At 42.4% G+C, this 16,160-nt stretch overlaps 1 protein-coding gene across 3 annotated transcripts in view; it reads left to right on the top strand.

The window, feature by feature from the left end:
• The window catches only part of bcar1 (BCAR1 scaffold protein, Cas family member), a 69,201-nt gene extending 56,887 nt beyond the window's left edge, over positions 1-12,314 (top strand). For 2 of the 3 annotated variants that reach the window (XM_030794384.1, XM_030794383.1), the window contains exons 3-7: positions 2,554-2,697; positions 7,144-7,251; positions 7,464-8,693; positions 9,568-9,657; positions 9,910-12,314. In XM_030794384.1, coding sequence (XP_030650244.1) covers positions 2,554-2,697; positions 7,144-7,251; positions 7,464-8,693; positions 9,568-9,657; positions 9,910-10,422 — 2,085 coding nt within the window. In that variant the 3' untranslated portion in view covers positions 10,423-12,314. The remainder of the gene's footprint in view (positions 1-2,553; positions 2,698-7,143; positions 7,252-7,463; positions 8,694-9,567; positions 9,658-9,909) is intronic. The other variant, XM_030794385.1, reaches the window with a different exon arrangement.
• Positions 12,315-16,160: the final 3,846 nt, after the last annotated feature.

Raw genomic sequence — 16,160 nt, 5'->3', positions numbered from 1 at the left:
AAAATGGGGGTGTGAAAGTTCATAGATTTAGGTGTGTGAGTCTCTCCTCTGAATCACACCTTTAGTTCCAGTATAAGCATCAGAAGGAATCTATTTTCGTTTTCTCTCACAGAGAGGCAGGGAGAGAGAGAGAGAGAGAGAGAGAGAGAGAGAGAGTGAGACAGAGAGAGAGAGAGAGAGAGAGAGAGAGAATGAGACAGAGAGAGAGAGAGAGAGAGGGGGAGAGAGAGAGAGAGAGAGAGAGAGAGAGAGAGAGTGAGACAGAGAGAGAGAGAGAGAGAGAGAGAGAGAATGAGACAGAGAGAGAGAGAGAGAGAGGGAGAGAGAGAGAGAGAGAGAGAGAGAGAGAGAGAGTGAGACAGAGAGAGAGAGAGAGACACAGAGAGAGAGTGAGACAGAGAGAGAGAGAGAGAGAGAGTGAGACAGAGAGAGAGAGAGAGAGAGAGAGTGAGACAGAGAGAGAGAGAAGAGGGTATAGGGAAGGACAGAGATATAACGCCTGGAGATGAGGAGAGGAATTAGCGGAGACATACCGTCAGATTTGTTTAATGAGCAATGACTTAATTGGCTGTTTAGCAGGGTTGTCACATATCCCGTGAAAAGCTGTCTGAATGGGAGAGCAAATATTAGGATCAGAGAGGGTTCCATTAGCACAGGATGTAATTTGGCACTCAAATGTTATTGTGGAGTGTAGGGGCTCAAGTCAGGGTGAAGGAATGAAAGACGACCTCCACCTTTCTCTATCTATCATATTTTCTTTATGTGTGTAGGTCCAAGCATAGGTACATATTATTGTGTTTCAGTATGTGTGTGTGTGTGTGTGTGTGTGTGTGTGTGTGTGTGTGTGTATGCGTGTGCGCACACTGGTTGATAAATGGTGCATAGGCGTGTGAAGGTTGAGTCTTTTATGAACAGTGAATGGCTAGGCATGTCTGTGGATATCGATTTTACCAGTGTGAGCTGCATTATTCAGTGAAACATGTATGTGCTCTCCTCCTTTAGAAAGTGTTTCCGTCTCGCATGCCTTGTTGCTATGGTCACTCTTCCACAATGGCAGCACGCAGCATTCCCTGCAGATTTGAGAAACGGATTAAATCTAATGAACTTTCAACAGGACTTGGTTTTGTTAAGGGAACACTCATTGGTTTGACTGAGTGAGTGTGTCTGCCCATGTATGTGTTGTCTTCAGAGAGTGCCTGCCCACAGTTATGAGTGTACGTGAAAGGAATCCAATACCGGTTCAGTGGAATGACTAGTACTTCTCTCAGCCCAGTGTGAGAACAGAGAGAGCATCGTTTCTATTAGCTTTAAAGGGGGCTTTAAAAATCTTGATTTTTGAGTCCAGAGGGATACACAGAATCTGACAGCTCGATGGGATGTGAACTCTCAGTTAACCCATCCCAGAGCTGCGAGACTTAATCCTGTCTAGAAATCCTGTCACCTTGACATAACATGCAGAGGTGCCTGAACCCTGTCTAACACTGACAGAGAACATTGTGCCATCTCAGCTCGACACATCCAAACTTATGCATCCCTACTGGGAATACCACTTGGCCTCCTACAGCCCAGCACTGTCTGTGTGTGTGTGTGTGTGTGTGTATGTGTTTCAGTATGCGTTGAGTAACACCTCTCAATAACGACGGAAATAGGGCTGCACAGTGCGTTCTTGGACTCGCTGGTGCTGGCTTTAGGTAATCAGACTTCTCTATTTCTAGCCTTGCGTTCTGATTGGGTCTCCCGCAACCTCACTGTCACTCAGTCACCCCAGCAGCCTTCAGGGGATGCGGCGCGGGATACAACCAGAAACATGCACAAAATGCAACGATACACCGACACAGAAAAGGTTCTTAAGGCTTTCTAGTAATAAAATGTTGAAGAGTAAGGATCTGTATTTGAATTACAGAATCTAGAATCTAGACTGCACTAGAATCTAGCACTGGGCTTTTTGACTCTCAAATCTGTAAGTCCTGCTGGATTTCTCTCATTACCGCTTAGTTGTTGTTGTTTTTTTTGGAAAATGGTTGTGTGTACTGCTTAGCCAATCGGTGCTGTCTTGTTTGGTAATAATAAATCAAACAAACAAAAAAAAACACCAGGAACTCTGGATTTTTTGAGGGTCAGAGTTGAATAGTCCTGATTTAGAGTCTGTAAGGTTTCTCTGTGTTGGTAAAGGGGTATTAGCCATGTCTCCTGTTGTATAAATACGCCAGACTCCTTGTTTTCATTTCCCAGGCTGAGGTGGTTGACACAGTCCTGACTCTATAATACAGAGAATAAACAGGCAGACAATAGGACAGCTTCTGTTCCCACGGTGACCTCTCAGGACCCCCAGGTTTATTGTGCTGCGTTTAGCCAAGCCTGTTACTCAGCAATGAAGGGAACACTCAACACAAGTCAAAGAATGTTATGAGAGAGTTATCCATCAGGAACAGTTTTAGATATGTGATATTTGTTGTACATTGACATTAACATATTTTACAAACCCTGAATATTTACACAGATTTCTCTCTCTCTGTCTCTCTGTCTCTCTCTCTGTCTCTCTCTGTCTCACAGGTGGTGGTGCCCACTCGTGTGGGTCAGGTGTATGTGTATGGTCCAGGGAATACTGAGCAGGATGAGTATGATGTGCCTAGGCACTTGCCCCCCTCCCAGGATATCTACGATGTGCCCCCCACTCGAGCCCAATACAGCCAACAGGTAAAGAGGGTTTACCATACCAAACACTGCCTCATCTCTCTCTCTCTCACACACACACACACACACACACACAGATACATGGTTAATGAGGGCTACCCTCTGAAAGTCGACAAGTCGAATCATCTGTCATACATCCGTCAGTCGACTGAGATTTTTCAAGTCGAGCAGTTGTTTTTTTTTTTTTTGGTTTTTATTTTCAGTCAGTGTGCATTACAATAATAGGATAATAGGATAGGTAGAAGCTTACGAAAATTCATAGGGATAATATTTCAATGAGGAATTATAAACAAGGGGAATCATAAATATATTTTTTTATTCTAGAAGGGCTAGCTGGTGCGCTTGCTAAAAAAAAGAAAAAATCCGTGTGACAACATGCACTGGTCATTAACTGATGAGAAGCTGAAATCTGAGGTGGAGTGGTTGGTAAACTAGGCTAGCTAAAACCAGTAGGCGATTTGTGGGAGGATGCCATCCCCCTTTTTAGCAAAATGAACAAAATGCATTCCCCTTGTTAACCTGTCATCGCCCTATATACTCTATAGAGTAGTGTCAGTGACCACTGGGCCATCCGCCTTGTTAAAAAATAACAAATCGCCTACTGGCTATAACCATGTCTTAGAAGAAGTCTAAAATATGGCGGCATTTCGAACTGTTGAAGGACAACCCTAACAAAGTTAAATGCAAACTGTATGCAAGAATTCATTTATCATTTAACATTGAACATGGCAAACCATTTTAAACTGTTTCATTTGTTTATTCATGTACACATTGTTTTTAATGTTTAAAGTCAAATTAAAAAGAAAAAAAAGGCTATAAGAGCTTGATTTAAATAGACATACACGTGTGCTGCCTGTCTCAATATTCTGTCAAATCCATATGGTAGCCCAATGTCATATGTCGGCAACTCAAATAGGCTTAAAATTCAAATCATGCAGCTGTCTTTTATTGATTTTTAAACACTCAAAAATATGTTCCAGTGACTCTATGCATTTGATGTGAATCTGGTCGAAATCATCACTTAAACTCATGCCAGTGTGTCCTCTGGTTGCCAGATAGTCTGTATGAAAAAAAAGGAACAAATAGTCGAATCCTCGTATTAAACAGCCAAATCCGATTCAACTGACAAAATTCTGAGTCGGGTACGGCCCTATGGTTAATACAGTATACACCTCTCTATTCTATTCCTCTGTTCTAACTCCTGTTTTTGTACTCTTATTATCTCCTCTCTTTCACCTTTCTGTTTTTACATATGAGGTCTCCACTGTCTACACATACATGAGGATGACTGAATACTAATTAAAATACCTGATCAATACTGCCGTTATGTAGGAGTATAGGGGGTGTGTTTGCATGTGTGTGAATGGGTGTGTATGCACGCGCGTGTGTGAATGTATGTGTGTGGTGTGTGTACATTTGTGTGTATGTGTCCCCTACTGCCTAACCTCCCTTTCTATGTCACATACTAACCTTGTCCCTATGTCGCAAGTCTTGTTTTCTTATCGTTTATTGTCACAGAATTCCGGGAGCATGATACTGAGGGTAATTTGGTTAAAAGCGTCTGCCAAATTGTAAATTGTAAATTTGGGTACATCTGTGTGTATGTATGTGTGTGTGGGCTTCATGCTGTATTTATGAAACTGTGTAATGATGTGTGTGGAAATGGGAACGGGTACAGTATTCATGTCCTCTCAGTGTCCTGCTTGTCCAGCCACAGTCTGTGTTTTCAGTGCTGGGACGTGGCTTTATTTTTCTCCGTTGGCTCAGATGCTCTTTCAGGCCACTCATCATCTGTCTGTGAAAGGCCTCAGCTCTCATTAATATTTGATGAGCCGGCAATAGTGAATCCATCCAGTCCTGCCTTTTCCTCTTTATCTCTCTGTCGCTGTCTCCTTCACTTACTTTTTTTTTGTTCTACATACACCGCACACACATGCACACATGAACACAGACTCCATCTCTAATTTTCTTCCTCCAGTGTTTCTTTCTCTCTCTCTCTCTCTCATTTTGTTTAAACTCAAGTTGGCTCTGTGATTGCATGTCTATTTTTAGAGGAGGTCATGCGTTCCTCTCAGAGGAAGTAGATATTTCAGTGTCTGGAGGCGTTTGAAAAAAAAGATGATCTGCTCGTGTGGGTTTTTCTTTCCTCATGGAGTGGATAAAGCAGAATGTCCTGAGCTCAGGATATATGTGTGTGTGTATGTGTGTGTGTGTGTGTTTTATCTGAAGGTGAATCATCTGCCAATGAGCTCAGTGCTCCTCCTTCCAGCACAGAGTAACAGACAGGCCTGGAGCAGCGATAAAGACAGCAAAGCCTCCCCCTTAGCAAAGACCACTCACAACCTCCACATAGCAACACATAGCATCAGGAGAGAGAGAAAAAGAGAGAGAGAGAGAGAGAGAGAGTGTGTGTGCTTGCTGAGAGAATAAGAGGTAGAGGAAGAGAAAAATGTGCATGAGAGAGAGCAGAAGGAAAGGGTGGAAAACAGCTGAAAGACTCGGTTTGACCAGTAAGGAAATGAGGACAAATGAGAGAGCGTGTAGCTGGATGTATTACAGAGCAGCATGATTACTTCACCCTGTACCACAGGCAGCCTCAGACTGCATGTGCTCCATTACTACTGCAGCAATGCAAAACCCAGGCCTATAGCTCAGGTCTCCAGTTATTCTGTGTGGTCAACATAAACCAGTTCCCACAATTTTCAAATATATATGGTCCCAAAACAAAAAGGTAAATGAAAGGTTAAGCAATTTTTAATCTTTTCACCAATTTATTTTCTCACCCTGGACATGTCAAATTTTGCCTTCCTGTTGTTTTAGCTGATGATACTCAGAGTCTTACAGCTGAGCTGTCACAGCCAATGGAAATGCATCAAATCCCCACTGATAGAGTTATTTTGCATTCTCACAGCCAATGGAAATGCATCAAATCCCCACTGATACAGTTATCTTAAGGTGAGAAAACCATAATGAAAAAGATGAATAATTGACGAACTTGTGTGGTAGCAGAGACAAAGAGACTGAAGGTATCAGACCTAATTTTCACTCTGTCTGACCCCTGTTCCTATCTTCTGCACATTCTGAATGTAAAAAAAAAAAACAAAACTCATCAGTGACAATTGAATGGATGATTTAAAAAAAATGTCACTCTTTCAAATGAACTGGCTAAAGATCATTCTGTAGTTATTACTTCATTATTCATAACTTTAGCTTCACTCTGTCACTCTCCACCTCAATGTCTTTATAAAGAGATTTTATACCGTTGTTTGGGCTGTATTAGAACTGCTGTGTGTTTGGAGACCGTGGCAGGCAGGGAACAGTGGTGTAGTTTGTCCTGAGTTAGCAGAGGTTCAGATCAGGTGAGTGTTACTGCTTTGTCAGACTGAAGTTCTTTACAGAGTAACAGCAGACAGACTGAGATGAGAATGATCCTCATTGATTTCACTGAAGGGAGAAGGGAGGAATGGATTAAGTCAACGAGATGGAAGAGATTTTGGTGTTAGCAAAAAGTTTTAGAAGAAAATGAAACAATAATCTGTCTCTGCTTTGTCGTTGCTTCTGGCAGAACTTTGTGTTTCTCTTTAATGAGTTTGAAGCTCATTTTCCTTATTTCAATGACTGTGTATTGACTCGTATTTCCAAAGTCCCTCATTCGTGTCCTCACATTTCACTTTTGCACCTGTGTGTTTGTCATGTGCAGTTTGAGCAGAGAAAACTGGCAGGTAGCAGAGGGTTCAGAAAAAGAGTTACAGTTAAGGTGAAGATCAGCACAGCAGGACTGATGCTCTCCAGCTGTTTCTACATGTGGTCACGCTCCAGTTATCTCTTCTGTGTGCGTGTGTGTGTGTGTGTATTTGTGCATATGTGTGTATGTAAGACAAAGAGAGAGAGAGAGAGAGAGAGAGAGAGAGAGAGAAGCTGGCAGGATATAGGGCTCTGTGTGGGACTGGAGGGTATGTCTTCTATCATGTATATCTGTGCCCCCGCCCCAGCCCACCCTCAACCCACCCACCCTTGACCCTCATTCATCCATCGTCTTCAATAATCCTTCTGTTCTTTCTGGACATGCGAGAACAAGGGTGCTGGGATAGAGATGGAGAACACTGAGAAAAAATGGACAAAATAGCAGAAAAATGTAGAGAAGAATCTGGGACCCCAGGATGCCAAGAGAAAGAGAGAGGGAGAGAGAGAGAGAGAACTCACTATTCCAGATCATCTCATTCTTGATTCCACAGCCATAGTAAAGTGGATTAATCTAGAGCGTCCTCTTAAGCTTGATTTAATTAGTCCTGCCATTTTAATGCGTCTCTAGACATCGTCTTTGAGAACCGTAATTGAATTATTATTCCTCTTTGTTTGTTCTTGTACAGGTGAGTGAAAGACAACATGGCTGAGTGTATGTTCCTTCTAAGACTGATATTATATTCCTTTTTCTGTTGTTCTCTACAGGTATATGATACTCCTCCCATGGCCATGAAAGGCCCGCCCAGTAGAGACCCTCAGGAGATCTATGACACCCCCCCCAATGCTGACAAGAGTCAATCACTGTCCCAGCAGGTAAGATTACAGGCTACACAATTTAAGAGTAACCTGCAATACAGTTTATGAACTGAAGTACTGTGAACTCTGGTGTTCAATGCTGTCTGTTCATTATTAAAAGAGATCAGGCCACATTTGGGTTTGGGCAGCCATGTTCTAGCAGATAAAAGCCTAAAAACATGTTTTTTTTGTCTAATTGTGACCTAAAAGACTCTCGCTACTTTTTGCAGGTGTATGACTTTCCACCATCAGTGAGCAAAGATGTTCCTGATATACCCATCAGGGAGGAGACGTATGATGTTCCTCCCCACTTTGCCAAGATGAAGAGTCCAGACAACCAGAATCAGTCTCAACTATGCCAGGGTCCTGGAGGTTCAGAACCGTTCATTCCTGAAGATGTTTACGATGTCCCTCCTCCACCCCTCACTGGTAAACGTCAGCTAGAGGGACAGGAGATATATGATATACCTGCCAGCTTGCGGAAAGGAGGCCCTCACGACCAGCACCTAGGAGATGTCTACGACTTCCCCCGTGAACGCTCAACGGGTGATGAGTCGGGCGATTACGTTTACGATGTCCCTCCGCAGGTTGTGCGTGACGCCGCTGCCGCGGAGGAGCTGACAGTCAGCTTCAAGCGTCTGTCAGCGTCCAGCACAGGAAGCACACGTAGTAATCTCTCCAACTCTTCTCTGGACATGGTGCCCGTACGGGAGTCATCCGTGCCCGGTCAGGGGGTCCCAAGCCGTCTGCTGATCCTGGACCTGGAGCAGGCCATGGAGCGGCTGTCTCGCCTGCAGCAGGCTGTGGAGAGTTCTGTCTCCCTTCTCATGTCCTTCATAAGTGGGAACTGGCGCAGCCCCACGCAGATGGAGGCCAACCTTCCTGCCATCCGGCAGGCCGCTGACCGGGTGCGAGCAGCTGTGAGAGACCTGCTGGAGTTTGCCCGGGGCGCAGTGGCCAATGCTGCTCAGGCTACAGACCGTACACTGCAAGCTAAGCTGGGCAAGCAGGTGCAGAAGATGGAAGAGGCCTTCCAAGGCCTGGTAAAGCACAGTCAGGGACTGGACGCCCTGGGCTGGGCTCCCTCTGCGCTCTTGGCACCCCCTGCAGGCAGTGGAGGAGACGACCTGGACAAGCTGGTCATGTGCGCACGGGGAGTGCCCGATGACACGAAGCAACTGGCATCATTTCTCCATGGCAACGCTTCGTTGCTCTTCAAAAGGACAAACAAACAGCAGCTGCCGCTGCCACCTCTGCCACACTCTGCAGACACGCTCAGTCAGCTGACCAACAATAACAACATCTCAGCCTATCAGACGGGCACACCCGAGAGGGCCAACATCCAGTCCCGCCCCTTACCCTCTCCACCCAAATTCACAGCTGAGGAGGAGACTCCTGATAGGCCATATGAAACGACAGAAGAGGGCTGGATGGAGGACTACGATTATGTTCACTTACAGGTATAAGATCTCTTCAAAGTTTAGAGGGTAAACTAGAGGGAAAAACATATCAGAGTAAATAAGGGCTGTATACACCTTAGGTTTTTTGTTTCTTACCTGCACCAGGATGTGAGTTACCTCAGCCTTAGGCTAAATAATGCTCCTCTCTTCTAGAATAACAGATTTAGACGAGGGTTACCTTCTGGACCATCTTTGGCACCTGTTTTCTAGGGCTAAGCTTAAAAAAAGTTGAATCATAAAGAATTTTTCATGTTACGTCATTACTGTTTTGTGATGTTAAAATAAAGCATAGCACCTCAGCTTTGTGCTAAAGCTAACTTTGAGATTGTGCAATGGACAAATGCCTTTCCCCCACGAGGACAACTCATGCACTGCTATGCATACTGCACTGCAGGTGTCATCACAGTCAAAGACAAGTGCATGTCCTGGCATGGTTCTCCACATAGCACATAGCTAACATTACACTTAAGAGTCACAGTGTGTGATATTGTTGCATGTTACGGTCAAAAACAACAGACCACAGGGAGCTGACATGACAAAGATTCTTTTATTTATACATTTTTAAATGTATCCAGTGGTAGAAAAAGTGTAGGGCTGAGAGGGTTAGCGTAGAAAGGCCTTTTTGAGGACTGTTACTGACATGGCTGTGTGGCTTGCGTCCCCTGCAGTATCATACTGCCCCCTGCTGAATGTATAAAGAATTACACAACACACTGTTAAATTACTAAGGACTGAGTGAATCAAAGCGCTCTCAGATACCAAACATCATATTGCACACTCTGTTTGTTGTGCTTTGGAAGTGGGAAAGTCATTTATTTTATTTTATAATAATTATTTTATTTTATTTATATTTGTTTTTATCCTTTTATTTCAGGGTAAGGAAGAGTTCGAGAAGAACCAGAGGGAGCTGTTAGCAAAAGGCAATATCACAAGACAGCACAAGACTCAGCTAGAACAGCAGCAGGTTAGAATGCAATTTATGATAACAACAAGGAGATGCTGAGGTTTTAAGATCTATCAAAGTATTAAATATAAAAAAAAAAAAGGATTTAAACGTATCACATGAAGAAGTGAGGGTGACGTAGCATGTTTGTACACGTTGCGATTTAGCATTACTGAATGTCAGTAAAATATATTAGTTTTAAACCTTCATGAATAATATAAACAATGACACATTTGATCTTTTTCTGTCTGTCTCCTCCTCCAACCAACACAGCTCAAGCAGTTTGAGAGACTGGAGCAGGAGGTCACCCGACCAATCAATAATGACATTTCGGGCTGGACCCCACCCCCTCACTATCCCCACACGACACGCAGCAAGCTCAGCACGGGCGACCGACAGCTACTGCTCTTCTACTTTGAGCAGTGCGAGTCCAACATCACCACACTCACAAATGCCATCGACGCCTTCTATTCTTCCATCAACAACAACCAGCCGCCAAAGATCTTCGTGGCCCACAGCAAGTTTGTCATCCTCAGCGCCCACAAGCTGGTCTTCATCGGGGACACACTGTCACGACAGGCCAAATCGCCCGAGGTGAGGGCACGGGTGGCGCAGCACAGCAACACGCTCTGTGACAAGCTGAAAGACATTGTCGTGAGCACGAAAACTGCGGCCCTGCAGTACCCCTCACCCGGCGCCGCCCGGGACATGACCGAGAGGGTACGAGAGCTGGCCGGCTGTACCCAACAGTTTCGAATGGCACTCAGCCAGTTAATAGCCATGTGACTGGGCCCAGGAGAAAAGAGTGAGAGGACACTGTGATGATAACACACACTTATGATTACGGACTCTGAGTCTGAGTGGACATCCTGAACCTCTCTCAATCTGCTTTTTATTCTCAAACAGGACAACCCTTTGTGAATGGGCTGCACTGTTCGTTGTAAATGAATCAGTGTATATATTTATGTTGCTATAAAGTGTCTTTGAAGTCGTCAGACAGAAGCGAAAGAGATCGAACTTTGAACTTGACATTGTTTGGAACACCAGAGGGGGGGGGAATCAAAGCTGAAAAGTAGTTTTTAGACATTATCCATCATTGTTGTTGTTATTATTATTAATACTATACTGTAATTATTGCTCTGATTATTATAATTGTTATCACTATTATTACTGTATGTTGATTAAGGATGTCCAAAATTTCAAACTTGTATGTAGAAGTACTTAATGCTGTTTTTCATCAAAGATTGATTATTGAGGAAACTTAATGAATTATGTACTTTAAGGGGGGAAATGATGTCAAAAAAAAGTGACATGCTGTCCTTCCTGCTGTTGATAGTGGAGCCTGCGATTCAGTGGAAGCAAAGCATGCTGGGAGTGAGTTGATGAGCAGGTTCTTAATGAGCTCTTCAGATTCACTACTGTCGTGGGACAGATTTCATTTGACAAGCTTGACATGCTAATTAAAACTCGCCAGTTAAGTAGTCTCAACATATTTCAACATTATCCCTCCATTTGCCGTGAGATTAAGGAAGGCAGAGAAGAACAGATCACCTTGACATGTTAGCAAAGATAAAGGAATCATTTTTCTTAAACATGACTCCATCATCTTTTTTTTCTTGACACTCAAGTGTCTGTGCTTCTGTTCCTCATTCTTTTCAAAAGCACAACATATTATTAGCCTGTTTGGTAGGTTTGCTCTAACCTCTCTCCTCTCTCTCTCTCCCTCTCTTTTTCACTCTCTGTTGTCAGCATGTTTTAGCATAGCCTAAACAGATTCCTTGGTGATTCATTCTGAACACAGAACTTAAGCGAGTAGTTTCGTTTCTCGGGAATGCTTCAGTGCCTCTTAGCACTTCCCCACAGCAGACCCAAGCCCTGCTGGACAGGGTGTTAGAGTAAAGGAGGTGTCAGTTTGCCAAGAGCCTATATGTGCCATCTTTGGCATGATCTGTTTTGTTTTTTTTTCTTTTCGCTATGCCTTTTCTCTATCAAAATCTTTAAACATAACTTTCCAGATTTACGAACACAGGGCCAGATTTATTAAAGCTATGAATGTTAAAGTTGTATGTGCATGCAGAAGCAAAATGGATACCTGTGATTGGTGCCTGGTAAAAAAACAACGACCAATCACTCTCCATGTTACCGGTCTTTAAACTAGACCCTCGAAAGTTCACACAACTTTAAGGCTTTAACAGATCACACTCATAGTTTCTTAAGATGGTAGAGAACATTGTGTCATTTGTATAGTGTAAGGTAGTAGCAGCTGACTTGTATATTCCCTCAGCTGTTCCAGGGTGTTTGTATGTGAGATAAGTGGTTGGCTATGGGCAGCCTACAACCTTTATACAGAGCCTAGAGTTCTACCAAGCTCTTTTTCCCCCTCTGCTCCCTCTAAATACCCAATTGGTTGTATTCTAGGTATCAGAATATGTCAGCAGGCGTAGTTCCATGAAACTTACTATACTATTAAGTACTGCAACATGTTGTTGTGCATATAGTTGAAATCCCTATCCAGCAGACAAAAAAGAAAAAAAAAAAAGAATAAAAGAAGAGTACCATGAGTTAAAAGGTGAATGGTATTTGTTGTAATGTTATTATGTTCTCAAATCTGTGTTCAAGGATTTGGAAGACGTTGAGATATATGTTAAGAACATACTGTACATTGCATAACTGGAAAATATATGTTTAATATATTTTCATTAAAAAAAGCTACAGCTGCAAACCAAACTGACATGGATGTAGTTTGATTTATAGTTGTCACACTGAGAAGAAATAACACAAACACAAATACATTATACGCCAAGGAAAACTACACAAGTAAATTTTAAAAATGCCAACCAAATACAGCAGAAAAAAACAAACTATATGTATTCTCTGTCCATATCCTTTTTTGGGAAAATAGTCTCACACCATTCCTCTGGATTGGTCCCACTGTCTCTTGGAGTTACTTACATGCGATGGTGGGGAGACTGTCCATTGTACCCTCCCAGAATAAAGCCAATAGGGTTCTTTAATGACATCCTTAACTGTAATTTTGAATATTAACTGTTTTATAAACATGCTTGAAAGATTTTAAACATGCTTGAAAAAAATGTAATGCAGATAGAATATTTTGGATTTTAAATAATCCAGTAATGTGCAAACATTTTCTACAAACATTCCTAAGCACTGACTGACTGAAGAACAGCTTGTCACAGGTCCTTGGTGCACACTCAACATGCTGACAAGGCATATACTGGCAAATGTACTGCAATACAAAATCCAGGAGAAGAACCTACAGAGCCAGAGATCCAGAGTCCAGCCCACCAGCAGGTCACATGTCCACACAGTTACAGTGACCACAATCAGAATGTTGGAGAGTGCTAAGTGCAGTATGACCTTTCTAATGCAGTTCTTCAGTTTGACATTGAGAATGGTCACAGTCACACCCACAGTGTTGCTGAGGAAACTGGACCGGCAGTAGACAGCAGTAGAGCTGTTGATCTGCTGCACGTTGTTGGCTCTCTAGATTGTCATAAAGTAATGCAACAAAACAAAACAAACTAACTGCGCTAGCTGAATACTGCCAATCAAAACTGCTCTTAAATACAAGAAATATAAATAATGTTGTGACTACCAGTAGCAGTAACACTGTTTCTGTCTCCCAGCATCTTAACCACCTCTGTTTTTGCTATCTGAAGAATTGCTGAACAATAAATAGGAAAAAAGGAAGAGTATGCACACCATACATGTTTTCCTTTTGTTTTATGTGTCATGCTACAATAGATTTGTGGAAAAGGAGAAGTTTCCACTTGTAAGATATAGGTCTGTGTCCCCATGGTAACCATTCAGACATTCTACACATACCTAGTCTCCTCTCTTCCTAACAGATGCAAATGAAAACATCCCTGCTTAATCTTGTTACAACCACAAATCTGTTCTCAAGGTGTCAAATGGTGTATAATTAGCAAAAGGTCTAACAATTGGATTAGGTGACAGAGAACTACACTGAGGGCAATTCATTAGCATTTCTTTGGGCTAGCTTTTATAATTGAAAATACTGGGTTTTATATTTTAAAAATAGAGGTGCAGTGATTGAAGAATTTATGACTAGCAGAAATGTTATGCATTTTTCCATCAAACAGTTGTCTACAGAATTTGATTGATTTTGAAGGATTTTAGGAATCAAATTAGGACGTCTTGTATAGTTGACATATCACAATCCTGCTGATTTTTGTGACAAAGTGAAAGAATGCTCAAAGTTGGTCTATTCAATACTGAAATTTTTATTAGTAATTTCTTTTCAAGTCATTTTCAGCCAAAAAATATGACTTAATATGATTTCCGATGTGTGTAACATTGACGTGACCAAGACAACAAAGGACAAATAATAATTCCAATGCATTTGGGTCCATTTGATAAATAACAAAACAAAAGACAAATTTCAAAATTTGGAGGACTAGAAGATTAATGATAAATTATATAATGCATCATGCACAAATCCATCATATGATATGACTACCTGACGACAGAAAGACATACAAAGAAATGTAACCTATTCGGATCCCTCTCTCTGCATACGTTTCCGTCTCCACACAAACAGTAGAAACTCTGTTGAAAGGCCATCTGTTAAACATTGACTAACTGAAGTGCTGCTCGTTGCACGTCCTTTATTGCAAAGGCATAGAGAAAAGGATTTAGAGAAATATTGACAAATGGAAGAACCTTCAGAATATCCCAACTCTTCACACAAAAAGCCTTCAGTTTCTCATCCTTTAACAAGATGGCGAAAATTTTCAGTACGCTGAATAGATGCACTGGAGTCCAGAAAAGGACGAATGTCACAATGATGCCTGTTATCAGTTTAGTCAGTTTTGCACTTCTAAAAAAAGCAGACTGGGTCAACCTCTTGTGTAAACACACGTAGAAAATGACCATTATAGAGAACGGGATGATGAAACCTGTTAGGGTCTGTTGTGCCAGAAACGCCATCTCCCAAGAATTGGTTCTGTAGGACTCCCGGCAGTATCTACGGTCTTTCAGCTCCACTCTGTCTCGAACCACAGCAGTGGGCACAGCAAAAACAGCTCCCAGTACCCAAGCGGCACCGAGGACTGCATTCTCCCCAACAGTGCCCAGCTTTCCCCATGAGTCCACATACAGAACCTGAATGTAGCGTTGGACACTCAGCAAACTCACGAGATATACACCGGTGAACGTGCTGCAGTACAAAATGTAGGCGAAGAAACTGCACAGCCAGAGATCCAGATCCCAGCCCATCAGCAGATCATATATCCACACAGGTACAGTGATCACAATCACGATGCCAGAGATAGCTAAGTGCAGTATCACCTTTCTGGTGAAGTTCTTCAGCTTGACACGGAAAATGATCACAACGACAACCACAAGGTTACCGAAGAGACCCAGGAGGCCACAAAAAACCAATACTAGACAGGCAACTATCATTTCTGGATGAGGAGAAGCAGTGGCGTTGGTCTGCGGCATGTTTGTGGATCTCTGTACTGATGGGAAGAGGAACTGTGTCGTGACACTAATTCTGCATCTTGCTGTGTTTACAAATGTTTTGAATATGAATTACTTGTTACACAACAGAGCAGTAAGCATGGTGAGCTGCATAAAGGCGTTTTGCCTGCAACATAGTCCTAGAGTCACGGCAGTGTGATATGGTGCTCCATAAAACCCGTTCACATTTCAGTCATTGCTTAACCTGTATTAATCCTCGCTTTGAAATGGTGAACAACTTGCTTTGGCAGCTCAGTAATTCAAATTAATGCAAATTAATCTCACTTTTGTGCTCCTTTACAATGCATACTGTCACAAAGCAACCGCACAGAGCCCCTGTACTGAGAGAGCAGGCCTGGGGCAACAATGTCAGGAAATGGTTTGTGCAGAAGTTACAAAAACAGTACCTGCTCTATCAAGATAAACACTACCTCAGGATGAGTTCAGACTCAGAAGGGGGATTTTAAAGAAACTGCTTTATCTTCTCCATAACAGAGGAGTGCATGCCCAGAAGGACACAAACTTCTCCTTCATGAATATAAGATTCTCACAAGCAAACATTTACAGGTTTTGGAGAACACACATGAAGCATTCTCTTACATTTATTTTAATAAATACATGAATTTACATTAGATGTTTCACCATGCTTTCTTTCTTTTTTCCATTCGAAGCTAGCCGGTAGGGAGTCCTATAGAACATTCATTTTTTTTCCAATTATTAAGTCATCACAGAATATTGATAGAAAGTTCTCAGTGTCTTGTGAGTGCTCTATGAAACTGTCAAGCCTCTTTCCCCCTCTGCTGGGTATCTTTGTTAGGTTTTTAGTTTCTTCCTTGTTACTCAGTCATTAGCCGCACCTGTTTTGGTTTACCTGGTCTTGTTCTCAGTTTACTTAAGTACCCCGGATTTTCCTTTGTGTTTTTGTGTGTAATCGTCAATACCTGATGTCTGTGTGACATCTTAACAAGGTTTTTGTTAAGCTTGTGTTGCCTTGGTTGTGCCTTGTTCTTAGAAACTGAGTT

The sequence above is a fragment of the Chanos chanos genome, chromosome 2 (genome assembly GCF_902362185.1).
Source record: "Chanos chanos chromosome 2, fChaCha1.1, whole genome shotgun sequence".
Lineage (NCBI taxonomy): Eukaryota > Metazoa > Chordata > Actinopteri > Gonorynchiformes > Chanidae > Chanos > Chanos chanos.
The sequence above is the reverse complement of the archived record's forward strand: the minus strand, read 5'-3'. Positions and strand labels throughout refer to the sequence as shown.